General features: G+C 48.5%; 1 protein-coding gene across 1 annotated transcript; it reads right to left on the bottom strand.

Annotated features, from left to right (window-relative positions):
- Positions 1–368: 368 nt before the first annotated feature.
- Positions 369–26,551, bottom strand: LOC146770884 (protein S100-A2-like). The gene is made up of 3 exons (XM_085640386.1): positions 26,393–26,551; positions 3,508–3,654; positions 369–552 (listed from the first exon to the last, which is right to left on the bottom strand). Exons 2-3 carry the CDS (start codon positions 3,637–3,639, stop codon positions 412–414), a joined length of 273 nt encoding a protein of 90 aa, XP_085496512.1. The 5' UTR covers positions 3,640–3,654; positions 26,393–26,551; the 3' UTR covers positions 369–411.
- Between the last annotated feature and the right edge of the window lie 633 nt (positions 26,552–27,184).

Genomic DNA, 27,184 nt, shown 5'->3' with positions numbered 1-27,184 from the left:
TTTTATGTAATTTCATTACAGGTTATTACAATAACCCTAAGGCACATTCTAGTTGACTCCATACCAGCCTGGAATTTGGAGGGGGGAACCGGGAGAGTGCTGCACACATTTATGATAATTACTTTATTTCAAGACAAAATGTATGCAGTTCTAACTTGGCACTCTTTTGCAAACAATTAGAAAGTGGAAAGTACATAGGAAATTCATGGACCCCACATTTGCAGCCTTGCATTGCTCCATTTCCCCACACTCATGCAGACCAGGAAAGCAGGAAACACTTCAGGATATCACCCCTTAACTATCAACCATGTGAAAAACTCACATGTCAAGACCGACATCTTACTGAAAAGAGGAATAAACTAACAAAATGGCATACTTATTTTTTAATCAACAGAGAAAAATGGGCTTAGATCACGATTCACATTCCTCCATTAGAATACTCAAAGTTGCTAAAAATACAGCAAACTCTCTGAAGGAAACCTTCTGGTCGCCATCCAAGTCCATCTCTTTCATCACCTCTTTTGCCATCATGTCCTCATCCTTCCCAGAGTCCTGTAGAATGAAGAGGGAACACACAGGAGAAGGTTTGGTAAAATGAAATGCACTATATTCAGAACATTCTACTTTCTCGCTGGGAAGGAAGTGGAGACGCTTCCCTCCCAAAACCTCCACCATCCCTCAATGTTTGCATTATTCTATACACTGATTTGTCAGGCTCAGTACAACAAACTCATTTCATAAGACCATTCTCCAGAAACCAATGTTTCGCAGATCTTACTTTTGACCAGATGGGCTAGCCAACAAGGGAGAGGTCTATTAGTACTGGTTGCTCAAACCCTATACCATGTCAGACTCTGGTAAGTGGGGCGCGCACACACACCCTTCAAGTGGAAGTTCTATGGGTTATTAACAAACAAACCTTCCCAGCACAGTCCAGCTTCTGATCTCCTAGAACGCAGTCAAGTATAAAGCTCCACCCTTGGGGTTGCTGCATCTGCTGCCTTAAGGAAGAACCATCTCAGATGAAAGTCCGGGGCAGAGACGGACTTCATTTACAGGGTCATTCTCTAGAGAGAAAAAGCTGCAGAGAAAACATGCAGCTCAGAAAAATCTGTGGCACAGAAATTGCCTAGAGCGTTTGCTTGTTCTGCAACACCTTACAGCATCCATGGTGTCCCACGGCCTTCAACCAGCAACGGCCCTCAGCCTCAAGCACTGGAGGAGTGTTACAAGCCATCCAAGTACACCTACCTGGAACCACTAGAGCCAACATAGTCTGTCCTTCTGCCCTCAATTTGTAAACTTGTGGATTGAACCAAAAGTCACATTTGTGTTTAGAATGTTATCCCTCCTTTCATAGAGGGAAGCTAAATATACCTAGGGACATTTAGTGTTGTGGAGATTGCATGTAATCCAAGAGCTAAATAAAGGAACCTTGGGGGGGGGGGGTGGGGAATTGGATTGCAAACTTTGAAACTAATAGGGTAGTTGGTTCATGCTCATCCTGCCTTCTATTTCTTCAGAACAACCTGACAACCACTGCCCTCCTCCAGACCTGAACTAGGAGAAGAAAAATAAAATGGAGGTTTGGAGGGCAGGGTAATAAAGGAGGCACTTCAGATAGAACAGTCTACTAGCAATAACTATAAAGGGCTAAACATTTGCTCAGCCATTAGTCATTTGACTAGACTGCAGGTAAGTTGGTCACATACTGGGCCAGTTCCTATACCTCAATCATGGTAGTTGGAGCGTTGGCCATCTTTACCCATCAGCATTTATAGAAAGTAGGTTCTTTCAGAAAGCTCAAACTAACTCATTTTCACCTTAATTTGGGATACAAAAGTGCTTTCACCCATGCGGGTAGATGACCCAATCCTACCCATTGTTTCCAGCCAGGCTACTGGGAAGGTGTCATTTGGGTGAACCAAGCTCACAGTATCTGTAGAATATTAAATGTAATAAATGTACTCACCCTTCCTGGCTTCCTCCCAGAAGCTAGTATTTTCTGGATTACAAGCTCTCCGTGGCAAATACATTGTTAATCCTAAAACGTGGTTAAAGTACACACAACTCTAGACATTCAAATTATACCAAAGCATTGCTTGTCTGAAACAAGTGTGGTAGACAGGAAGGCGTCCAAATAGCATGGCAGAAGTGCACTGCCTTCAAGGCTCAAGTGCTAGCACTCTGGAATTGTATTCTAAACTTCTCACCCCAAGCTTCAGGCTTACTATAAAGGTGGAGAGCACGAGTGCTTTCCAAACAGTCCTACTTAGGTAATCTTGAACAGTGACATTTAGGCAGCTGTGCATGCCTTCTGTAGGAGCTAAACAATACATTTCACATCTGGAGGAGACAATCATTCTGCACAGCTATGATGCAAACGTACTGGAGCAAAGCATCAAGAGATTGAGAGAGGCTATTCATACAAACAAAAAGCTTGGAATATTGCCAAATGTTAAAAGTCAGTGGTGGAAGAGGACTTCAGTACTAGTGTCTCTATAAGGATTATCCTGTACTTTGTTCTAAATCCAGCCTTTAAAGCTTCAAGTCTACATAGACAATCCAATCTCAATAGAGTAGAAGGTACCAATAAAAGATAACCGAACTGGCAAGCCAGCACCCAACCAGAGACATGAAGGGGAACTCAGAAAGCACCTGCTGAGCTGCAAGTTGCAAGCAGCATTGTGAAGGTCCAGGTATACATTTGGCTAATAAGCCCTATAATAAATAGGGGAGAGAATACATACCGATTAACTGTGCAATATGGGCCTATATTGCCATCAAGCAGTTCTGGTGACATTTACAAAACACAAGGCTGAAGGTAGAGTTTTAACAATGTAACCTGAATGCCCCCCCTTCACCACCCCCCCCCTTGCTATATTGGGAAATATTACATGTTACACTGTATACATTTTTTACATTAGAATTGATTGTATGTCGCTTCAGATAGATTTAAAGCCTGATCAGTTTTTTTAATTCATGTTTGACCGATACCGCAGGCAGGTCAATGTTTTGGGAAATATGGGTTTTGTTTGGGGAAAATATTTACAAAAAATTATTAAATCAGATTTTAAAATGCAAAGAGCATTATAAGGAAATTAAACAAGCAATTTAAAATGCATTTTCGTAGTACAACGATATAGGATTAGGAAATTAAAAGAAAATAAAGTGCGATGAGGGACAGTACATTTTTACAGACCGGATCGTTGGTTTACCTAGTTTCACACACGGGGAGGATTCATTGGTAAAGGTTTGCATCAGGGTGGGCCTGCAGGGGGGCTTGTCCAGTATGGTAATACATGTTCTAATAACAGCACTAATATTGTGCAAGCATGACAATACCTGCATTTAACTTTTGTTTTGGAAAGTTAAAATATCCTGCAAATTAATTCGGCACTGAATTATGAGAAATATTCCCAGCAAGACCTTTAAATCACGCTCTTTGAAACCACTGGCACACATTCAATAGGTGTATATTTAAAGATAAACATAGGTTGTACTCACAGATAGACTTGGGAACTCCTCCTTCAGAAGCTTGGACAGATCCTCCTGGTTCAGCTCTCCATCCTTACCATCAGCTCCAGAGCATTTCTTGAATGTCAGGATCATAGCCTCACACTGCTGTTCCAGACGCATCTGGACTGTTGCAATCTGTAAAGCAAGTACACAAGCCCTCAGTCTGGGTCCAAAATATCCCAGCTTTAAAATGACAAAGCCGCATTCTCTTGCTTCTTGGCTGTGCTGAACAGTCTGTGCGTGCACTTATGTTTTATTTAAATTCATGTTTCATGGAAGAAATTTTATTTTTTGTGTTCATCATAAGAGTGTCTGGGTACGACTGGGTATCCTGGTGCAGTGGAAGATCATGTATTGTGCTTTAAAAGCTAATGCAAGAGAATATATTATGAAAAGTGTTGTAGAATGCACCATTTTTCCACACATTGTCTTGGGGGACACCCCCACCCCCCAAATCTCACCTTGTAGTGGTCAGGCTCTCGCTATGCATTGTTTGAGCCAGCATGTAATGAAACGAGCCCCCCCCCCCTCCCAGCAAAGAGCACGGATGTGCCCCCTACCTGGCTAACAACTTGTGCTGAGGGGGGGACCTGTGAAGCACACCGTGGGGGCTTATGTTACGCCACTGGTTTGGGGTTGGTGTGACAACATTGGCAAGAGCTGCTTTAGGTTCTCAGTCCGACCCTTCCCACCAGTGCTTTATTTTGGCGACTAGGACTTGTGTTTATTATCCGACTATGACCCAGAGTAAGAGATAAAAAAGCATTGGCAAAGCAAATGGGTCTCGCCAATGGTTTTAAGCACACTGCAGATCTATTTGAAGAAATGTGTAAATCTAAGACTTTGCGGCTGCCCGCGACCCACGCAGGGGGCCACCTTAAAAGGGCAGCCCTTTAGTGCCATTTGGGCACTAACCCACCACCTCTAATGCCGGGACTCAGGGAGGAATCCCCTTGCCTTAGGCACATCATTTCTAGTGCGCCGAGGAGGTGGGGTGGGTATTCATGCCTCCCCAGCCATCCTAGCATCCCTTTGAGCATATGGTCTGGTACTTAACCATGTCCCCTACTCCAACTACAGACCCTGGGGTTATGGTTGGCACTTACCTCCCCTCCCCCCCCTCCCCCCAGCGTAACAGTATTGGAGACCACACCAAAAGTTATAATTTTTTGGATTAGGGGAGTAACCCCGGCTGTATTTATTAAAATTAACAAAAAATTTTAAAAACATTATATACAGAAACTTTGTGCAGAAAGTACAGATACATTTGATGGTCAGATATTCCACGGCTAACCTTAACACAGTCTAATACACAAGACACTCCTACCGTAAATCTATCAATGCATGTATTTACTTTCTGCGTGTCCCATCTAGAGCCTACGGCAAAGTCAATGACTGGCAGCTCCCCCGATCCCAGTGTACTAATAAGGTTGCGCAGGGGGTACAGCTTATCGGATGGATACTTTCCCCCGGGGCCCCCCCCCCTACGCCCTGTGCCTTACACTCCATTACAGGGGGCTGAAGACTTCTGCAGAATGGTGCCTTGATGCCCACTGGGAAGGATGACTCCCCCGGCCCCCGCACCCCGACAGCCTACTTACCAGCTGTCACTACCCCCTGGAGTTACATGGTGCTGACCGCTAAGGACCGAAGACTATGCTTACCAATCATGACCTTACCGCCTGACCAGAGACACCCTAAATACAACAATATCTGACTGAAAGAGGAATTCAAACTTGTGCTTTTATTTATACGTTACTACAGAATCAATTACATACAATCGCTTTGTTCCCTGCAAATAAATTGGGAAAAGGGGACAAAAAATAATTATCCATAACACACAACCGAAAACAAGCCTTCCAACAATACTTGCCTTAGGGGATGGTGGGTGGGAAAAGAAAGAAGATTACGGGCCCGCAGCTGGCCCGGTGGACGTTGCCTGTGGGGAGCAACAACAGACTGTTCTGCTCCCCACAACCCCCTTTTAAAGAGGGCACCCAGGATGACTGGATGAGAGCAGTCTGCCTGGTCGCAAGTTGGACGTTTGAGCCGGAAGCACCCAAGTGCTTCCGGCTCACAGAGGCCGCCTCACCCATTGGTCGTTGCGGGGGAGGGAGCACCGCGTCATCTGCTGACGCGGCCTCCCTCCCCCCACCCCCCTACTAGTGGCCGGGGACTGGTGTGACTGCCATAATGGCAGCACGGTCTAGTCAGCCCTCGCGTTCTCCAGGACATGCAGTCGCTGCAATTGACACCATTTTGGACCCTCTTTGTGATACTCGGGATCGACGGGTACCACACGAGCTGCACGCAGCAAGTGCAAATAACCCCCCCCCCCTTCTCCCCCAGTAGGCACTTAGAAGAGATGGCAGCAGTTGTAGGTGGTGGTCTGCTGTGTGGGGTATTCGCACTCACAGCATAGAACCTGGGATACAGGCTCAGGCCCGGTGCCGCGCATGTCGCTGCCTGGGCCCGTCTAGGGTACTCACCGGGGATCCCTTGCAGGCCTGGGCGGTGTGGGCAAAGAGGGGCTAGGTGAGCCCCCCTCCCCCCTCGTTGTGCCTGGTCCCTCCCATGGCAAACGGCAACTGCCCTATTAGAAATTTTGCTGGGGAGTCTTGAGTCGCGGGAGGCAGCCTGCACTGCAGCGATTCTGCCAAGCGGCCCTCACTGGCCACACTCTGCCACCTTTACCCTTGCACAGGTTCGCACAATTCTGACACCTGCATGTAGGTGCTTTAAACATACCCCAGGAGTTCGCAGCACCTCTCCGGGGTGAAAAACAAAAGTGCTTCCATGTACATTTCAAGGGAGAGAGCTCCCTGGCCGCAGGAAAGTATCCGCAGGGGGGTTCTTTTACGCAGTTTTCATGGGACTCAGGCAGGCGAGGAGCACGTGGCTCGCCTGATTCGCTCCGTGGGGAAATATTTTGTCTGGTGTGCACCAAACAAAAACTGAAAACGCCTTTCAAAAGGGCAAGACCAGGGATGTAGATGCATTGATGGGTTTACCATGGCCAAATAGGGGGGGCAATGGGGTGGAGACAGTATTGAATGTAGAATCGGGAGTTCCATTCCCAGATTTTCCGCTTAAGAGAAGAGAATTGTGTGATCTTGGGAAAGCAGATGTAACTTAGTCTTCGAGGCAGTGCTTGGTGTAACAGCAAAAGACTTGGGAGCTGAGGGACAAGGTCCACGTGCCGGCGCGAAATCCTGTGGTTCTGGCCAAAATAATTAGCGGAGCCACTGCCATGTAAATCTCTGCGCTGGTAAGGTGGCGCAAGTCCTTGTATATTGTAACGGGTGCGCAGGTAAGGCGCTCCGATACCATCAGCTCTAGTATGTGCTAGATAGAACTGAGACAAGACAACCAATGACACTTTGCACTTTTGGGTAAAAAGCTCTGGTGGTCTGAGATTATCCCCCGCAGAGTGTGGCATGGGGCTAAGTCAGAGGAGGCCGTTGACTATTCCCGAAAAAGAGTGAACTGTTTAAGGCGCAATGGTCTGGGATTCATCAGACACGAGCAGATTCAGGCCAATATTAAAGGCTACTGTGACAAAGATGGGGTCCACTTGTCACCTGTGAGGATAGTACTGTTGCCCAGGGATTTGCAGGAAGCCTTGAAATGGCAAGTTGCAGGTGAGAAAGGAGCTGTATTGGTGGTGGGGCTCTTTAGGCAACGGGGGCTGCCTCCAGAGCTGCGGCGGAGTTACAGGGTGATCTGGAAGGCTTGCATGTTAATGAGGCCTTGCTGTTGTTTCACCCTTTCTAAGAGCCCCTGCAGCTCCACTCTGCCTATGGCTTAAAAGATTCAGCCCCCCCCCGAAATTTTTTCTTAGCCCCCCCCCCCAAAATTTGGCTCTAGTTGCGCCTCTGGCAAGAGTACAATAGGGGCGCCAGAGCCAAATCCCAGGAGCCTCATGGTAGGGTCCTGGAAGAATTACGTTTGCGCCCCGTTAGTCCTTTGGGAGGTTGTGGGCCTGAACAACCAGGGGCTTGCCTTGCTAAGCTCCGCCCTGAAAGGGGCTTGAGTAATAAGAGACCAATGTGTCACGTTATCTGGAAAGAGGATCACCCCATACGGTGTAGCACTGATGGTGTTCTACACAGTGCTTGGCTCATCAAGCAGGCAGAGCAGCATAGGTTGGTTACAGCTGCCTGCCCTTGGACCGCTCGTAAAATAACCCATTAGATTTCATACTTTTGTATGGCATAAACCTGCAGCAATATTTTTCCCCAAACGAAAGTTGTGTTGTGTATTTATTCATGCGTACTCTTGTGTGGGTGGGGTGTGTTGTCAATGGCACTTTCCTTCGAGACCTTAGGTGGGTGGTGGAAGTAAGACTCGGACCAGTGCCGCCCAGCAGCTCTTCAGAACTAGGACTGTAGCGTCGCTCCACTGCGCTATGATGATTTAAGAAAACCTGCGAGATTAGCTGCAGCTCCCTGGAGATGGACAGCTAGATTACAAAGAAACAGATGTACAACATTCTAACAGGAAAGGGGGTCATGGAAGTAAAATGTAGGCTGGGGAGAAGCTCCTGGACGAGTCAGAGAGTCAATATGGAAAACGGTGGAGGGTAAAGAAACACATTGGTGAGAGCAAGGGGGGAGGGGAGGATAAGAGGGGACTGAAGCGCACAGTAAGGTGGACTGCGAGCTGCACATGGTGCTTTAAACTGACAGCCCTGATGAGATATGATATGATAGACTGCCCTGCACAGAGTTCTCCACAAGCAGAGAGAGACAGGGACCTCAGGTGCCCACTCACAAGCCACATTAATTTGAGTAGACATGAAGTCTGCAGTATCATGGAAAACACAAACAGATGGATGACTCATTTATACAAAGAGCAGAGATTGTTCCTCGTGACAGAAGAGCTCTCCCATCTACACACGGGAGAGGTTGTTCAACTTCAGATGGGAGGAATCATCAGCCTAGAGTGGGATCAGAAATACTAGCAGGTTCCAAAGAATCAAAGGGGGGGGGGGGGGGGGAGAAACCAGCAGCATCATGGAGGAAAATTATGGTTCAAAAGCACAGCACATTTGAACAAGCATTGAAAATGTAATAGGTCTCGCCTTTGATTAAGTTAAAGCCATTTGCTTATGGTATTGTATAGCAAGTAAGTAGTAGTAGTAATTTTATTAGCATAGTTACTTAAAACCATTGCTATACAAAATAAATTAAGAACAGGTACGGTAAAAATACAATTCTAAGTAAAATCAGAATAAAAACTATCGCATTTCCTTAGATAGACTGTACACACAACAGCTTCTTGAGTATAAAGTTTTTTTGTTTTTTTTAAATTTAGCACTTCGTGTTAATAGGGTTATATCTTCTTTCTCGGTTTCCTCATGAGTTTGTATGATCAGTAATGTCAATCGACAAGCAATGTTAAGTCGATGATGCAGGGACCGTTATAGATTAATTTTTGGCATCTTTTTTTCCACTGCCTTCATAAATTTTACAAAGCTGCAATTCATGCGAGGATCGTGGGAAGAAAAGCAAGCGAGAACTGCCTTTCTTCGTGTACGGATCCCTTGCTGATTAAAGTGGTGTTTCAACAAGTGTTTTCGTTCATCGCGTAGTTTCTCACAAGAGCAGATCAAGTGCAGCATATCCTCTTGCCCCAAACCACATAGCCGACAAAGAGGATCAGTTTTTATTTTATTTTAATCCAGATTGGAAAATTTTGAATGCAGGGGAGCAGGCCCAGCCTGTGCTTTAAGAAGCACATTTTGGCGGATTTAGAATATCCCTCACCAAAATAGCTCTGTGGTGCCTTAGTTGAATACGAGTTTAAGATCATCCAGCCATGCGTTCTTTTAGAAAGGGCTGCCTTGTCTTGAACCCATGATAGTTGTTTGATCGATTTTTTGATCAATTTTTTGAATGTTGTGTGGTTTTCTGGGGTATCCCAGAGCTGCTCTAATCCCGTGTTCTTCAGGCTGTCCTGTAGGAACTTGGCTGCTGCTGAGGACGGGTGTTGGGCTAGCTCCATCCACAGATGTTCATTTAATGTTCCTTGTTTCGATTTCCTCACTTTGTCCCAGGCTATCATGTAGGCTCCCTGCCTTGCCAGGATCTGTTGATCAATGCCAAATTCAAGCCTGATTTGAGCTGGTGAAGTTTGCTTGGGCAGGCTGAAGATGATTCTGTAGGCAGCTGTTATTGTATTATCAAGGATCTTGGCATCTCTTCCTCTAAGAGCAAAGCAAATGGCTTTAACTTAATGAAAGGCGAAACCCATTGCATTTTCAATGCACAGAGACACATGGACAGAGGAGTGCGGCGAGAGCTGGTGGTGCGTCTCCGTGATGTGGGTCTGCTACGATATCTGCTGTGGGAGGTGGGCAGTGAGCATCAAGGTCTCATCAGATCGAGGAGTTTACCAACACATGGCTGCGGGCGATATAAATACTACACCGCGGGGACCTCTGGGAAGAGGGCTGCTCCCAGGAATGGGGGTAACGTGGTGTGCTAATCTGCACTTGTGATGGAAGCACATTGTTCGGTGTCTTTGAACACATACTCGTGCAAGTAAACAAGCCAACACTGACATGCAGAAGGAAACAAACACTTATATCTATGCACAGACAGGTACACACTTGTGCAAGAAAACACATACTTGTGCAAGCAAGCACGTGCACACTCGTGCAAGCACACACAGAAGCAATCATTGACATGATGAAGGAAACATGCACTTCTTCATGCACACACCCATTCACATATACCCACATGTGATTAGGGCCTTCAAAGCACACACATGTGCACCCACACAAACGCGCGGGCACACACACCCCCGCACAGACCCCCGCCCCCCCACGGAAGCGCACACAGACGAGGGCAGGGTGAACATTCACATAGGGCCCAGAGACCAGGACGAATCTGCTGAACATGTGCGTTGGTGGGAGTGGGCTCAGCAGCATGGTGGTGCCGGAGGAGGGGTAAAGGGGGGGGGGAATAAGCCAGGTGCAGCCCTCCCCGAGTCTGCTGCCAGAGGTGCCGAGAGCGCAGTGGAGGGCCTCAGAGGCACCATAGCAACAAGGCCTGACCCGGCTGGAGAAAGGGCAGAGATTAGAGGGTGGGGGCCCCCTCTGCCGCCACACTCTCCATCTTGAGGCCCCCATGCTGAAGACTTCACAAGTGAGGCCCCAGTAAGACAACCTGTGGGGGGGGCCAAGGCAAGTGAAGGACAAAAATCCAATGAGCGTGCCATGCTCGGGAATTACCAATCACCGGAAGATCTGAAGTCAGGCTGTGTGATTAATGCCCGTCCTGCCTGCGCTCCCCGCGGTGCGCCTCCCTGAGGGCCTGGGCCGGACTGGCTGTAGCGGGCACCGGGCAATCCCTGGTGGGCTGCATGGGTGGGGGGGTGGTTTCGGGCCCCTGGGGGGCAGTTTGTTACTGGGCCGTTCAAAATAAATCAGCCCTGTAACAAAATCGGCTGAAAACCGGCCCTGGCAAAGAGCTCGGCGGTACCCCCAACCCCCAGGGGGTGTGGGCCGGCCGAGCACCTTGCCAGGGCCAGTTCTGGTTCCCAGTCCAGCCCTGCTGAGAGCACTCATTTCTGACTGAAAAAAACACTGCTGGGCAGGCTAATGGCAATAATTTTAGCCCCCAGGCAGAGCTGGGTGTGTGTGAGGCACCAGCTCAGACAGACTGGTCTCGGCACAGCCATGACTCCCACTCTCGGTAAGGATTCCTTGGCCTGTCAGCTGTCGGTAATGGCCAGGGTGGAAGAGTTGTCGCGCTGGCTCTTACTGAGCACCCACGTTAACGAGCAGAGTCTAGGTAACAGAGCAATTTGTGTCGTAATGTCAGACTTGTGCCTGCAACATGAGCCCTTGCCGTTCAGAGTCAATGAAGGAAGCAATAACAAGCCTGGGAATGCGGTGTGAAGGCAGCGTGATTTCTAATACATGCCCATTCACAGAGCTGGACTGGCGCGTGCACACGCCCACTAAGATAAAACGTTTACGACGCATGGAAAGCAGGTGAGCCCATCCAAGTGGGCCGTCACAAAAAGCCAAAGGGAGGCAACATACAAAGCTCTTTTGCAATGGATGGCCACCGTTTGGCATAAACGGTGACACCAGCCAATGGAAAAGAAGGGCGAGGCTTAAAGCCCTTTTCTAAAAGTACTCAGTTTCATTAAATCTCGCCGCGCGAGCTGCGCATGCGCAGCAACGCTAGCCGAGACCTAACATATGTGCAGCAATGCTAGTCGAGACCTAAAAAGGTGCACAAAAGTGCTCACAGAAGCGACTTGCTTTTGTCTCCCTGCCAGAGAGATGGACGTTGTGAACTCTGAAAAATGGTGAATGATGAAAGGCGAATACCCTGTAAACAAGCATGCACTATTGGAGGGGGAAGAAGACCTGAATCACAGCAGGAGCAGTAGAGCGAGACTAAGCACAATCAATCTCCAGAGAAAAAAAAATTAAAAATACAGGAAGTGATGCTTGCCTGGGCTGTCTAATTAGGAGGCAGCAAAGAAGAAGTGACACTTAAGCCAACGAATGGTAGGTACTGGGCAGGCGCCAAGCACTTTTTGTATGCTATAGTGTCTTGCAAGCGAGATGCTTGCTCGACCCCCCCAAAAAAATATAGGTTAAAAAAACAAAACTAAAAGTGAGGAAGAAGGGTTTAAAGAGATCAAGAGCCAAAGAGGCTAGCAGTGCATGATGGTGGATAAAAGAGGCATGAGGCGGAAATGAAGACTAGACAGCCAAATTTGGAGACTATATTTTTGCCCCAGGCCTTATTCTTAAGAATTAAGCGAACTCATCCTCAGCTCTACTTAGTTTACTAAGACGCAGATCCCACCAGAAGACCTGTGGTTTGAAGACGTTTTGCGGTTCTGTTTTAGCCAAATACCACAGGAGCGAGTCACTCGAATTCTTCTTCATAGCTGCCCATGTGACAGTCCAGGGTTTTTCTTTGGATTCTGAGACTTGTAGTCGTGTTGATTCAGTCATTAAATCCAGCTTACAACATGAAAATGAAAAAAAACTGGACCGGAGCAGCATGTCATGGATGCGCCTGTGGAATATGGCATTATATGCAACATTGGACGGATGAATATATCAGCTTAATCAAAGTCCTGATCGATGGGACCTTAAATTGCGTCCAATCAAAGTTGCTGAGTGGTCAACTTTAGTTAGCTACACTCAGTCATGGTCATTTCAAAGCAACCACACTTTCTGGTGCACGCATCGTCAGATGCCCCAACCCAGGTCGTTTGCATTCTGGGACTTGTAATTTATTTTTTTTACTAGAAAAAGCATGAACGCAAGCCCCAGATTACAGAGGAAGCAGGACTTGTAGGGTCCAGTCAAGCAGATCAGAGTGCATTCCAGTTTAGCCAACAATCTTAAGAGCTCACATTTTTCTGAGTCAATGCGCGAGTCGCACCTTCAGGCCCATCTTCCTTTGCATAATAAAGCTTGCAAGGTTTGTCACAGCCCATAAAATATGTACCCCAAAGTATCAAAATGTGGAATAGGTATGTGGCTGGACAGCGCAAGATACAGCTTGGACGTGGAAAATTCTAAAGTGCTTCATTCGGCCCATACTTATTTAAACTAAGTTAAAACTACAAGCCCCAGAATGCCGTCTAACCGCACAACAGGTTGATGCACAGGAAACAAGGTGTAACTTGCCAAGAACAGCCACACACTCACTGGCGTCCATCAAGTGCTGGGTCTTTACTTATAGACTTGACTTCTCATTACGGGTCATTTGATACAAACTTTTCCCTCCCCATCTTCAGACCGCTCTAGTCCCACAAAGGCTCAGCTGCCACTATTCAATGTATGGCAGGGTCTCCCACCCCAGGCCCGCCTTTGCATTCTGGAGGAGGACAGCCATGTGCACCCCATTGTGAGAAGTTGGCCTGGTATATGATGTTCACTAGTTAAAGTGACCACCTTGTACCATGCCAAGCAACCCTTATGGTGTGGTTGTAAGTCAACCTTTTCGGACTAGCTGCCCTAGTGGTAGCGTAGGCTAAGCAGTCTTTGAGGCTAAACTCGTTAAAGCGTGTTAAGCAGGCTGTTTTACCAAATGTAACCCCCCTTTATACCAATGAAAGGACACCACACATATATATATTGAAAATATATATGTATTTATTTCTCAAAGTATCCCCTAGACTCTTTATGAGCACAAATCGTTAAACAAGACAATGTTATAATATACAGAAGTTGCACTTTATATGGATGGGCCCTGGTGGCCACTCAAACCATATACTAAAATAGTGGTATAAGTACCACGAACAGGAAAGGGAAAAGGCCTAGGGCCTCTAGAATCGCTGGGCCTACAAGGAGCTAACTTCAGTTAGTGACCAGGTTGTCCACGGGTCGCGTGTGCAGTGAGGAAAGTTACACGCGGGCTCCCATAGGTTTTCAATGGGTGCGTAAAAGTTTAAAAGTTACTGCAGAAAGGGTCTTCTGGATAGACTACGATCTTAAGATTCAAAACACAGACACTAGAGATGTTTCTCTACACTTGGGCACCGGAGTGCCAGCTTTACCTCACCCACAGGAAGCGGGTGCATAGGTCTCGAAGTGCATCGGATTTCTTCTATCTATTCAATGGAGCCTGATGACAAAGATGCTGCAGGCGGTCGGTCCAGAAGAGTTGCGCTGGATCCAAGGGTAGATCGGAGTGGTCGAAGACCTGAAAGCAGAGGGGACAGTGTTCACAGTCACTAGCCAGTGACCGGCGTGGCACCAGGTAGGTACCTGGCGATGTCGGGTGCAAACAGGTGGTTTGATGTAGCTTGTCTCCGCAGCCACGTGGTCCCTGAAGGTCGACGACGTCCAGGAGTCGAGTTACGAGCTGTCCCACGCAGGCTCTCGCTGTCGGCGGTGTCGGCGACTCGAAAGGAGCAAACAAGCCTTGGCAAAGGCAGGAGTCCTGAAAAGAGAGGAAAGCTGATTGTTCTGACCAGCAAGGTCGGAGGGGCTGCTCTTTTGGAGAGCAGCTAGGGCCAGTCTGGAGCAACCAGACCAGCATTGTTGATTTCAAAATAGGTCGCCAAAATGGCCACTAGCCAACGGGCCAGGGACCGGGCAGGCGCGTCGAGATGCAAAGTGCTGAGGGGCCCCACGCAGATCGTGGAGATGCTGGAGGGCTCACCTTTGGTGCAGATGCTGCTCGGTGGTTGGGCTTCTCAGGACCCAAAGCACAACTTGGAGGGAGCCTCTGTCGTTGCGCTTGCAGCTTGTCGTCGGTCTTCCAAGATGGCTGGCTCCACGTGTCTCGGTGCCTCCACGGGTTCCTTCTTTGCAGGGACTGTGGATCGGGCGGTGAGAGGTCTGGAGGTCCAGGTCTTGTTGGGCTCTGGGCTCGGGCTCCGGCAGGAGGCGGCGGCGGCAAAGCAGACGTTCAATAACTGGTTGGTGCTTGCGTTAGCAAGATGGTCACTCCCTGACCATAGGGGAGATTTCCTTCAGTCCTCTGTGCAGCAGAGCGTCGAAGTTCCCGTCTTCTTCTTGTGGTTAAGTTGATTCCAGGATGTCTGAAGTCTTAGGACACAGCTCCTACCTTTAAGCGGATTCTAGGGGCCGGACTACCTGCTAGGTCCCTCCCTAAGGGTGGGACCAGGAAGGGGGGTGGTTACACCCCAAATCCTTTGTCCAGCTCGCCCCAGGTCCATGGCTGGTGTGCCCCAGGACCGGTTTGAACTGGCATATGCACCGAGGCTCCTTGTGAGCCTCAGGCATGTCTGGTTTCTTTCAGGCCCTACCTGACCAATACACAAAATCCTGTCTGGGGTGGTGCTCGCACCTCCCCTGGCAGGAAACCCTTTGTCCACGTCTCCCAAGCTGGAAGGACTCCCAGCAGCAGGAGGGCAGACTTGTGTCTGTGGTGGCAGCATCCATTTTGTGGAGCTGAGGCTATGTCTCATTTTACCCGGGTTTCAGGTACTGTACATGTCGTGTCCCTCTAGAAGGGTGGAATGCTAACCCCGTCGCCAGAATTGGCGAGGGGTTAGTATTCCAATTCGTATGACACCTTGCTCGACATGTTTTGATAAAGCCAAACCAAAGTTAGCATTTAACCGCGAGGTTCATAATGCACTTAAGAGTATATGGTATGACGATATCTGGAAACGGTAGAAGGAAGTTGTTCCGACCACTGCAGACAGGCTCAGCTCATGCCAGAGCACCATCTCACATGGAACCAAGCACTCTGCCTTCAGGATTGTTAAGGCCTGCCATAGGAGTGACTTATAGATTAACATGTGTCCCATTTAATGTTAGGTATAGGTATACTACACCTAAGTAAGAGGTGGTTACACCAACTTACCCCAGCTGAGTGATCAGCCAGCTGTGTCAAATTTGTTAGGCCAGGCCTGGCATAATACACGCTTCAGCCCCTGGTAGGCCTTAGATACACCAATGCCCTGGGTACCTAGTGTACACTGGTACAGGGGCTCACAGGGTGATCCAATTCCAATTGGTTATGCACCTAGGGTGCATAGTGTCAATTTAGTTAGAGAGAACAGCAGGCTGGGGGTCTGATTAGCAGTCCCATAGCCTCAATATGTCAAAAACCAGTGAAGCAAAAAGCAAAAATTTGGGGTGACCATAGGATAGCAGACCCTACTCTCCTACACAACCCCCCCCCCCCAAACGCAGGGACATTAAACTAGCCTTGACCAGTCTCGTCTTCATGTCCTAAGTGGAAGTACCTGAAGAGACCATCTGCATTCCTCTTCATCTGCCTCTAATGTTCGGACAGTAATGACATTTATCCAGGACTGGATGAACTGCAACCACCTCAAACTCAATCCGGACAAGACTGAGTTAGTCCTGACCGGAGGTGGTTGCAGCCCATGGGCCCCTTCTCACTGGCCCCTGTCACTAGGTGTTCCCCCTCTTCCGGTCCCTAAGGTCAAAACTCTCGGGATTTTTCTAAATTCACAACTCTCTATCCACTCACAAGTTGGTTCAGTGGTCTCTGCTTGTTTCTTCTCATTAAGACTAATCAGGAAAGTTTCCCGTTTTTTTCCCTTTCTGCGTTAAAAATCATTGTGCTGGCCATGGTACTATCACGAATTGACTATGGCAATATCATCTACAATGGAGCCCCTGCTTATGCGATCCATCGTTTGCAGCTCATTCAGAACCAAGCGGCTCGTTTGATTCATGGCTTACCCAAATACCACCGAGCCACTCCCCTGCTTAAAGCTTTGCATTGGCTCCCGGTGAGAGAGCGTGCTCTTTTTAAACTCGGCTGCCTCACCTTCCAGGCTAGATCGGGAACAGCCCCCGAGTTTATACGCTCTGCCATAAAACCATATTTTCCAGGTCGCGAACTCCGCTCTGCCCACATGGCTCTCCTGACCATTCCTCGTTTCAAGAAACAGAAATCTGGCGGAGCGAAGTTCGCTGTTCTCGCCCCGCTCTTTTGGAATTCTCTTCCTGCCGCTCTCCGTACTTCTCCTTCCTACACTCTATTTCGGAAGGATCTTAAAACCTTGCTATTTGAGCTAGCCTACAATGTCTAGCCTTCTATCGCCGACTGCTACTGCATCACTTAAAGCGCCATGAAACCGCTTGGTATAAGTGCGCTCAATAAATGTTTTTAAATTCAAATTCTGTACCTGGCCGGTGCTCCACTGTAAAGTCCATCCCCTGTAGGGAAATTGACCACCTAAGCAGTTTGGGGTTTTCACCCTTCATCTGATTTAGCCACAAGAGGGGCTTATGGTCGGTCTGAATCTTGAAGTGAGTGCCAAACAAGTATGGCCTCAGCTTCTTCAGGGCCCACACCACAGCAAAGGCCTCCCTCTCAATAGCTGACCAATTCTTCTCTCTGGGGGTCAACCTTCTGCTAATAAAAGCAATGGGTTGGTCTTGACCATCTACATTAAGTTGTGACAGCACAGCTCCCACACCCAACTCAGAAGCATCTGTTTGGACAATAAACTCTTTGGAGTAGTCAGGACTTTTCAGGATAGGTGCAGAGCACATGGCCTTCTTCAGGTCCTCAAATGCCTTTTGACAGCTTACTGTCCACTGAACCTTTTTGGGCATCTTCTTGGATGTCAGATCATTAAGAGGAGTCCCAATGGACCCATAGTTCTTAACAAACTTCCTGTAGTACCCAGTCAAGCCCAAGAAAGCTCGAACTTGAGTCTGGGTGGTTGGAGGAGACCAGTCCTTGATGGATTGTATCTTACTCTGCAGTGGTTGAACTTGGCCTCCACCTACAAGGTGGCCCAAATACACAACCTTACTCTGCCCTATCTGGCACTTAGTAGCCTTGATAGTGAGGCCTGCCTTTTGCAGAGCCTCAAGTACCTTCTTCAGGTGGATCAGGTGATCCTCCCAGGTGGAGCTAAAGACAGCAATGTCATCAAGATATGCTGCACAAAAGTCATCCAACCCAGTAAGGACTTGATTCACCAACCTTTGGAAGGTGGCAGGTGCATTCTTCAGACCAAAGGGCATCACCAAAAATTGATAATGCCCACCTGGGGTTGAGAATGCTGTTTTGGCCTTAGACTCCTCAGCTAATTGATTTGCCAATAGCCAGCTGTCAAGTCAAATGTGCTCAAAACTTAGCAGAAGCTAGTTTGTCTATGAGCTCATCTGCCCTTGGAATAGGATGTGCATCTGTCCTAGTGACAGCATTGAGTCCTCTGTAATCCACACAGAACCTCATCTCTCTCTTGCCATCTTTGGTGTGAGGTTTGGGGACCAGAACCACTGGGCTAGCCCAGGGGCTCTCTGAGGGTTCAATGACACCCAGTTCCAGCATTTTGTGTACCTCAGCCTTTATACAGTCCCTGACGTGGTCAGGTTGTCTGTAAAGTTTGTTCTTCACAGGCAGACTGTCACCAGTGTCCACCACATGGGTACACCAGTCAGTTTGACTAGGTATCAGTGAGAACATATGTTGAAATGATTGTAGAACCTGTCTACATTCAATCTGCTGATGGTCAGTGAGGTTGCTTCCAAGGGTCACTCCTTCAACTGAACCATCCTCAGGGTTCTGAGACAACAGGTCTGGGGGAGGGTCACTCTCTTCCTCCAGTCCCTCATCTGTAGCCATGAGCAAGCCCATGTCTGCCCTGTCAACATATGCATTTACCTGTTAACATGGAGTACCCTGTGGGGACTCCTGGGAGTTCCTAGGTCCACCAAGTAGGTGACCTCTCCCTTCTTTTCCAGGATTGTATGGGGTCCAGACCATTTGTCTTGGAGTGCTGCTGGGGCCACTGGCTCCAACACCCATACCTTCTGTCCTGGCTGAAACTCATCCAAGACAGCCTTTTGGTCATGCCAAGCTTTCTGTAAGGCCTGGCTTGCCTCAAGGTTTTTGGATGCCTTCTCCATATACTCAGCCATCCTGGAGCGGAGACCAAGTACATAGTCCACTATGTCTTGTTTAGGCTTTTTGAGAGGTAACTCCCATCCTTCCTTCACTAAACACAGTGGGCCTCTTACAGGGTGCCCAAACAACAATTCAAAGGGGCTGTAGCCAACTCCTTTGTGTGGGACCTCTCTGTAAGCAAACAGAAGGCAGGGTAGAAGGATGTCCCATCTTCGCCTGAGCTTTTCAGGTAATCCTTTGATCATACCCTTTAGGGTCTTGTTGAATCTCTCAACAAGCCCATTGCATTGTGGGTGATAAGGAGTGGTGAACTTGTAGTTGGCACCACATTCCTTCCACATAGCTGTCAAGTATCCTGACACAAAGTTGGTACCTCTGTCAGAAACCACCTCCTTAGGAAACCCCACTCTGGAGAATACTCCTAGCAGGGCCCTGGCCACAACAGGAGCTGTAGTGGTCCTAAGGGGAATTGCCTCTGGATACCTGGTGGCATGATCCACTACCACCAGTATAAACCTGTGCCCAGATGCAGTGGGAGGATCCATGGGACCCACTATATCTATTCCCACTCTTTCAAAGGGGACCCCCACCACAGGTAGTGGTATTAGGGGGGCCTTTGTTGTGCCACCTGATTTGCCACTGGCTTGGCAGGTTACACAGGAGCGACAAAACTCCTTGGTATCTTCATTCATGTGAGGCCAGTGAAAGTGAGGGACAAGCCTGTCCCAAGTCTTGTTCTGGCCTAAGTGTCCTGCTAAAGGAATATCATGGGCCAAAGTAAGAAGGAAGCCCCTAAATTGCAGAGGTATAACCAACCTCCTGGTTGCACCAGGTTTTGGGTCTCTAGCCTCTGAATAAAGGAGCCCATCATCCCAATACACTTTATGGGTACCTTGAGCATTCCCAGCAGCCTCAGCAGCAGCCAGCTGTCTGAGGGGTTCAAGAGATGGACAGGATAACTGAGCCTGCCCCAAGTCAGCCCTGGAAGGTCCCCCTGTCCCCAGAAACTCAACCTGATCAGGTTCAAGCTCTTCAGGGACAGTTCCTTCAGGGTCCTCTAGATCATCTTCCTGGGAAGGCTGATCATCACTTGGAGGCAGGGGGAGGCACAGCCTTAACCCTCCTGTTCTTCTTGGTAGGTGCTTGGTCCATTGTTCCAGGATCCAAGACCTGTGGTTCAGTAAGGCACTTTTTGGCCTGTGACCTGGTCACAGCAAGGACATGTGGTGATATACCTAACATCTCTGCATGTGTCCTGTACTCCACTTCTGACCATAGAGAACTCTCTAGGTCATTGCCCAACAAACATTCTACTGGGAGGTCTGCCCTAACCACAACCCTTTTGAGGCCAGTTACCCCTCCCCATGAGAAGTTAACAACTGCCACCCTATGTGAAGTAGTGGCATTGCTGGCATTGGTCACCAGGTAGTTCTCACCTGGTATGTACTGTCCAGGGTCCACAAAGCCTGCTGTCACCATAGTGACACTGGCACATGTGTCCCTGTAGGCTTGAGCCACTTTTTCATTTATTAAAGGAGTCTGTCTGTACTTGCCCAGGTTACTGGGGCTCACAGTCAGGGACAAATCCATGTCCCCATCACAGATCAAGACTGCCTGTGTCAGGGTTCTGTCTAAGTCAGAATCTCCTTCAGTTCCCATAGTGATTCCCACTACACCCTTTGTTTGGGGACCAACACTGCTAACAGTAGTACTGGGAGCAGGTGCCTTAGGGGCAACAGTGTTGGGGGCTCCACCCTTCTTACAATCACTAGTCCAGTGAGTTGTATTCTTGCAAGATTTGCACCAGGGTTTCTTTGGACCTTCTTTCTTCTTCCCTTTAGGCTGGGACCCACCCTCGTTAGTACTATTTTGGGGCCCTGTTGAAGACTTCTGGTCTTTAGATTTCTGATCTCCACCCTTTTGGTCTGTTTTCTTCTGATCACCCCCTTGGCCCTGGTTCTGGTTCTTTTGCTTAACCCTGGTTCTGACCCATTTGTCTGCCTTCTTTCCCAATTCTTGGGGAGAGGTCAGATCTGAGTCAACCAAGTGTTGATGCAGTTGCTGGTTCTGACAGTTATTTAAAATCTGTTCTCTCATCATCAAATTGTACAATCCTGTATAATCAGATACCTTACTTCCCAGCAACCAACCCTTCAAAGCCTTAGTGGCACATTCAATGTATTCAGACCAGTCCTGAGTCTGTGTCTTCTGGGTGTCTCTGAACATTAACCTGTACTGTTCAGTGGTTAAGCCTAACCCATCAACTAGGACACTCATCAGGGCTCTGTAGTTACTGACATCCTCCTCCCTAACAGTGAGGAGTCTATCTCTGCCTCTTCCTTCAAAGGAGAGCCATAAGATTGCTGCCCACTGGTCTTCAGGAACCTGCTGCACTTTGCAGGCTCTCTCAAGAGCAGTCATCCATTTGTGGATGTCATCCCCACTTTTGTAGGGGGGCACAACCTTGGACAGGTTCCTATTGTCAAAGACCCTATCTTTGTCCTTAGGGACAATGCTGCCACCAGTGGGTATAGACCCACTCTCTCTAGGTTGCCTAGCCTTACTCAGTTTCTCTTCCATCAGAGCTACTTCTAGCTCCTGTCTCCTGATTCTCAGCTGAGCTTCCTTCATTCTGGCCTCATGCTCCCTCCTTTGAGGGGTGGTAATCCTTCTCCTGGAGTGACCTTGAGAGCCTCTAGAGGTATGAGAAGCATTAGATTCACCTGAGTGATTCCTTTGCCTCCCAAGCCCCTGGTGAAGTCCACTGGGGAGATCCAATGGGATGATCCCATTGTCAGTCCCCGAAAGCCTTAGGTTAGCTGGGCCACGTATAACACTTGGCACTGGGCTAGTTGTCCCTTCATCCTCACTACCTTCTGTATCAGTACCCTTATCACTTTCATCCTCTGTAGTATGGTTCTCATCTAAGGGGTGACTATTGGAAAGGGGTACCTCAGTAGCATCTTCAGAAGGGGGGCCTCCTGTTCCAGTCCCTATGGGGCCTAACTGGGAGGCTTTCTTGAGAGCTTTCTGATCTTCATCAGCCTGTAAAATGAATGAATGAATGAAGCAAATTTGTATAGCGCAACTAAGCCCAATGGGCGTCAAGGCGCCTAACCAAACAATACTGACTTAGAAAATACTCGGAACTTACTGGTAGGCCTTCACAAAATACCAGGTTTTAAGTGCTTTCCTAAAAAGGACCAAAGAGGGTTGGGACTTAATCTGCAAAGGGAGAGAGTTCCAAAGTCATGGAGCAACGATGGAAAACGCTCTACTACCCCATCTCACCTTCTTACTTCGGGGGATTACCAATTGATTAGCCTCTGAAGAGCGGAGACATCTGCTAGGAATATAACGTACCAGAAGGGACCCCAGAGCATCAGAAGGGCCAGCGGAAAGAGCTCTGTATGAAAGACAGAGAAGTTTAAAAGTAATCCTGAAATGGATGGGGAGCCAATGTAAGTGCTTCCTAGCAGCAGTTGCAGAGGAATCTTTCGGAAGAGCCAAAACGAATTTAGCAGCAGCATTCTGCACAACCTGAAGGCGCTGGATGAGATGTTTATTAGTATCCGCATTGAGTGCGTTACAATAATCCAACCTCGAGCCAACAAGAGCAGTCACAGTTTGCTTGCGTGCCAATGGTGAGAGATAATGAAGAATTTTTCTTAGGGTCATAATGACACCCCAACATGTAGAAACCGTCCTGCTGACCTGGAGATTCATAGTCAATGAAGTATCAAAAATGACTCCAAGGTTCCTAGCAGACTTAACAGGGGAAGGGCAGGTTCCTAAAGATGTAGGCCACCAATCACTAGACCAGATATCTTGGTCTTTACCAAAGACAAGGACCTCAGTTTTGTCGGCGTTCAGTTTTAAGGAGTTTGACACCATCCAGTCCGCGACCAACTGCATACAGGACCTAAAACTGGACGCCGAAACACTGACAGGGTGGGCTAGGGACACCATGATTTGTGTGTCGTCAGCATAGGAGAAAGCTCTCTGAGTTCAGCAGAAGTAGGGTTCTTGGGCTGTTTAAGGCCCCTGATATTTGCCAACTGCCTGAGCTCATTTTGATTTAGGGTAGCAAAGAGAGTTGGTGCCCTCTAGGGGTCACTCTCGACAGAGATGGGTACCTTGGACCCCTCTGCCCCCTCCATTGCTCTTAAGTGTGGGTGGATGTGTTGCAATTTACCTACACTTGGGTTTACCTACTAAACCTATCTAGTAGTTGTAGTCAGGGTGTGCTACTCCCTTTGCTCTACAACAACTAAGTTCAGTAGAACTTAAGTATATCTATCTTGTTTTATATGTACCTACAGGTACCTATGTGATCTTTCAATTGGTAACCAAGAGATTACAATGGTAAAACACAGCAAGCTCAAATCCAACCGCTGCTCACCAATGTGAGAAGTTGGCCTGGTATATGATGTTCACTAGTTAAAGTGACCACCTTGTACCATGCCAAGCAACCCTTATGGTGTGGTTGTAAGTCAACCTTTTCGGACTAGCTGCCCTAGTGGTAGCATAGGCTAAGCAGTCTTTGAGGCTAAACTCGTTAAAGCGTGTTAAGCAGGCTGTTTTACCAAATGTAACCCCCCTTTATACCAATGAAAGAACACCACACAGATATATATTGAAAATATATATGTATTTATTTCTCAAAGTATCCCCTAGACTCTTTATGAGCACAGGAGCACAAATCGTTAAACAAGACAACGTTATAATATACAGAAGTTGCACTTTATATGGATGGGCCCTGGTGGCCACTCAAACCATATACTAAAATAGTGGTATAAGTACCACGAACAGGAAAGGGAAAAGGCCTAGGGCCTCTAGAATCGCTGGGCCTACAAGGAGCTAACTTCAGTTAGTGACCAGGTGGTCCACGGGTCGCGTGTGCAGTGAGGAAAGTTACACGCGGGCTCCCATAGGTTTTCAATGGGTGCGTAAAAGTTTAAAAGTTACTGCAGAAAGGGTCTTCTGGATGGACTACGATCTTAAGATTCAAAACACAGACACTAGAGAGGTTTCTCTACACTTGGGCACCGGAGTGCCAGCTTTACCTCACCCACAGGAAGCGGGTGCATAGGTCTCGAAGTGCGTCGGGTTTCTTCTATCGATTCAATGGAGCCTGATGACAAAGATGCTGCAGGCGGTCGGTCCAGAAGAGTGGCGTTGGATCCAAGGGTGGATCGGAGTTGTCGAAGACCTGAAAGCAGAGGGGACAGTGTTCACAGTCACTAGCCAGTGACCGGCGTGGCACCAGGTAGGTACCAGGCGATGTCGGGTGCAAACAGGTGGTTAGATGTAGCTTGTCTCCGCAGCCACGGGGTCCCTGAAGGTTGACGACGTCCAGGAGTCAAGTCACGAGCTCTCCCACGCAAGCTCTTGCTATCGGCGATGTCGGCGACTCGAAAGGAGCAAACAAGCCTTGGCAAAGGCAGGAGTCCTGGAAAGAGAGGAAAGCTGATTGTTCTGACCAGCAAGGTCGGAGGGGCTGCTCTTTTGGAGAGCAGCTAGGGCCAGTCTGGAGCAACCAGACCAGTGTCGTTGATTTCAAAATAGGTTGCCAAAATGGCCACTAGCCAACGGGCCAGGGACCGGGCAGGCGTGTCGAGATGCAAAGTGCAGAGGGGCCCCACGCAGATCGTGGAGATGCTGGAGGGCTCACCTTTGGTGCAGATGCTGCTCGGTGGTTGGGCTTCTCAGGACCCAAAGCACAACTTGGAGGGAGCCTCTGTCGTTGCGCTTGCAGCTTGTCGTCGGTCTTCCAAGATGGCTGGCTCCACGTGTCTCGGTGCCTCCATGGGTTCCTTCTTTGCAGGGACTGTGGATCGGGCAGTGAGAGGTCTGGAGGTCCAGGTCTTGTCGGGCTCTGGGCTCGGGCTCCGGCAGGAGGCGGCGGCAAAGCAGATGTTCAATAACTGGTTGGTGCTTGCGTTAGCAAGATGGTCACTCCCTGACCATAGGGGAGATTTCCTTCAGTCCTCTGTGCAGCAGAGCGTCGAAGTTCCCGTCTTCTTCTTGTGGTTAAGTTGATTCCAGGATGTCTGAAGTCTTAGGACACAGCTCCTACCTTTAAGCGGATTCTAGGGGCCGGACTACCTGCTAGGTCCCTCCCTATGGGTGGGACCAGGAAGGGGGGTGGTTACACCCCCAATCCTTTGTCCAGCTCGCCCCAGGTCCGGGGCTGGTGTGCCCCAGGACCGGTTTGAACTGGCATATGCACCGAGGCTCCTTGTGAGCCTCAGGCATGTCTGGTTTCTTTCAAGCCCTACCTGACCAATACACAAAATCCTGTCTGGGGTGGTGCTCGCACCTCCCCTGGCAGGAAACCCTTTGTCCACGTCTCCCAAGCTGGAAGGACTCCCAGCAGCAGGAGGGCAGACTTGTGTCTGTGGTGGCAGCATCCATTTTGTGGAGCTGAGGCTATGTCTGATTTTTCCCGGGTTTCAGGTACTGTACATGTCGTGTCCCTCTAGAAGGGTGGAATGCTAACCCCGTCGCCAGAATTGGCGAGGGGTTAGTATTCCAATTCGTATGACACCTTACTCGACATGTTTTGATAAAGCCAAACCAAAGTTAGCATTTAACCGCGAGGTTCATAATGCACTTAAGAGTATATGGTATGACGATATCTGGAAACAGTAGAAGGAAGTTGTTCCGACCACTGCAGACAGGCTCAGCTCATGCCAGAGCACCATCTCACATGGAACCAAGCACTCTGCCTTCAGGATTGTTAAGGCCTGCCATAGGAGTGACTTATAGGTTAACATGTGTCCCATTTAATGTTAGGTATAGGTATACTACACCTAAGTAAGAGGTGGTTACACCAACTTACCCCAGCTGAGTGATCAGCCAGTTGTGTCAAATTTGTTAGGCCAGGCCTGAGCTGGCATAATACATGCTTCAGCCCCTGGTAGGCCTTAGATACACCAATGCCCTGGGTACCTAGTGTACACTGGTACAGGGGCTCACAGGGTGATCCAATTCCAATTGGTTATGCACCTAGGGTGCATAGTGTCAATTTAGTTAGAGAGAACAGCAGGCTGGGGGTCTGATTAGCAGGCCCACAGCCTCAATATGTCAAAAACCAGTGAAGCAGAAAGCAAAAATTTGGGGTGACCATAGGATAGCAGACCCTACTCCCCGACACCCATTATAAAACCAGGGCACAACCTCCAAAAGGCAAAGGGACGAGGCCTGGACCGGAGCAACTCATCACCCGTGGGACTGGGACACTCGGCAGCTATGAGAATTCATCGGTGGTGCGTTCGGAAAAGTTAATGTGATCGTAGTCCCGCAGAACTGACCACAAACCCCGCATACCACGGCGAGTCACGTTATCACCCAGAACGAGCCACAGACCTCTTATTGCCACACAGAACAGAACACACACCCCAGGATTATCACCCACTACAGACTACTTGTTACCCAGAACAGACCACACCCGCGGAGTATCACGCTGTTTTCACCCAGAACAAGCCACAAACGCGAATCCCAGCTCTTACCGCAAGTCTCAGCTCACACGGGGTGAGCGCAGGAGCCTGGAAGGAGAAGCGTAGCAGACGGCCAGTCTCATTGGCCTCTTTAAAGCCCCCAGCCCCTCCCCTTTACTCCAGGTGAGGACCGCGCACGGGCTGCTTCAAACACAGGCTCGGACTCACTCAAAGGGCAGTCAGTCAGTGCTCGACGGGCTTCGCTGATAGAGTGTGGGGCCGTTTTTAGCGCGGTTATGGGTCTATATAATTATCTATTGGGCCTGTTTTTTGCAGTTAATTTCTCAGATATTAAAACACACATTGTCTGCAGCAACATCACATCCATGCAGTCTGCCCTACATTGCAAAACGCGGACACAGCGTGTCTTTTTATACTCTGAAAACTGCCCCAGTTTGCAAATAATATGGGCCACTCTTTAGCTTCCTCATTCTCAAATGGGGGCACTTTTATTTTGGTGTCCGGTCCGATTTTATATCTCGGTCCGATCCTGTTCAACTTCAACAGGTTTGGAGCGATCGATTAAAAAATAAATATAAAAAAATCACGAAACCGATTCTTCGGCCTCCCTAGCCCTGGTTGACGCCTACTGAGAGCAAACACCAGATTAGCTGATTTAGTTTATTTCCAGAAAGGTCTTTGAGTTCACTAAATTCCATAATTAATTATATTTTTTCCCTCTGGGTATTTAGACATATACAGAAACGACAGCCCTATAAGCATCACTTTCATCGACGTTTTCTCCCTTTGTTTGTCGCATCAGTAGGCCTGCTCAGTTTGTCATCACTCACTCACCTTGACACA

This window comes from Triturus cristatus, unplaced genomic scaffold (assembly GCF_964204655.1).
Source record: "Triturus cristatus unplaced genomic scaffold, aTriCri1.1 SCAFFOLD_326, whole genome shotgun sequence".
NCBI lineage: Eukaryota > Metazoa > Chordata > Amphibia > Caudata > Salamandridae > Triturus > Triturus cristatus.
The sequence above is the reverse complement of the archived record's forward strand: the minus strand, read 5'-3'. Positions and strand labels throughout refer to the sequence as shown.

What these genes read in the sequence shown, in the direction of transcription:
- LOC146770884 (XM_085640386.1), bottom strand. Translation starts at nt 3,639, where the DNA reads ATGCGTCTGGAACAGCAGTGTGAGGCTATGATCCTGACATTCAAGAAA. An exon ending in AGGAGTTCCCAAGTCTATCT is followed by an intron (nt 553 to 3,507) that starts GTGAGTACAACC and finishes TTCATTCTACAG; the next exon opens with GACTCTGGGAAGGATGAGGA.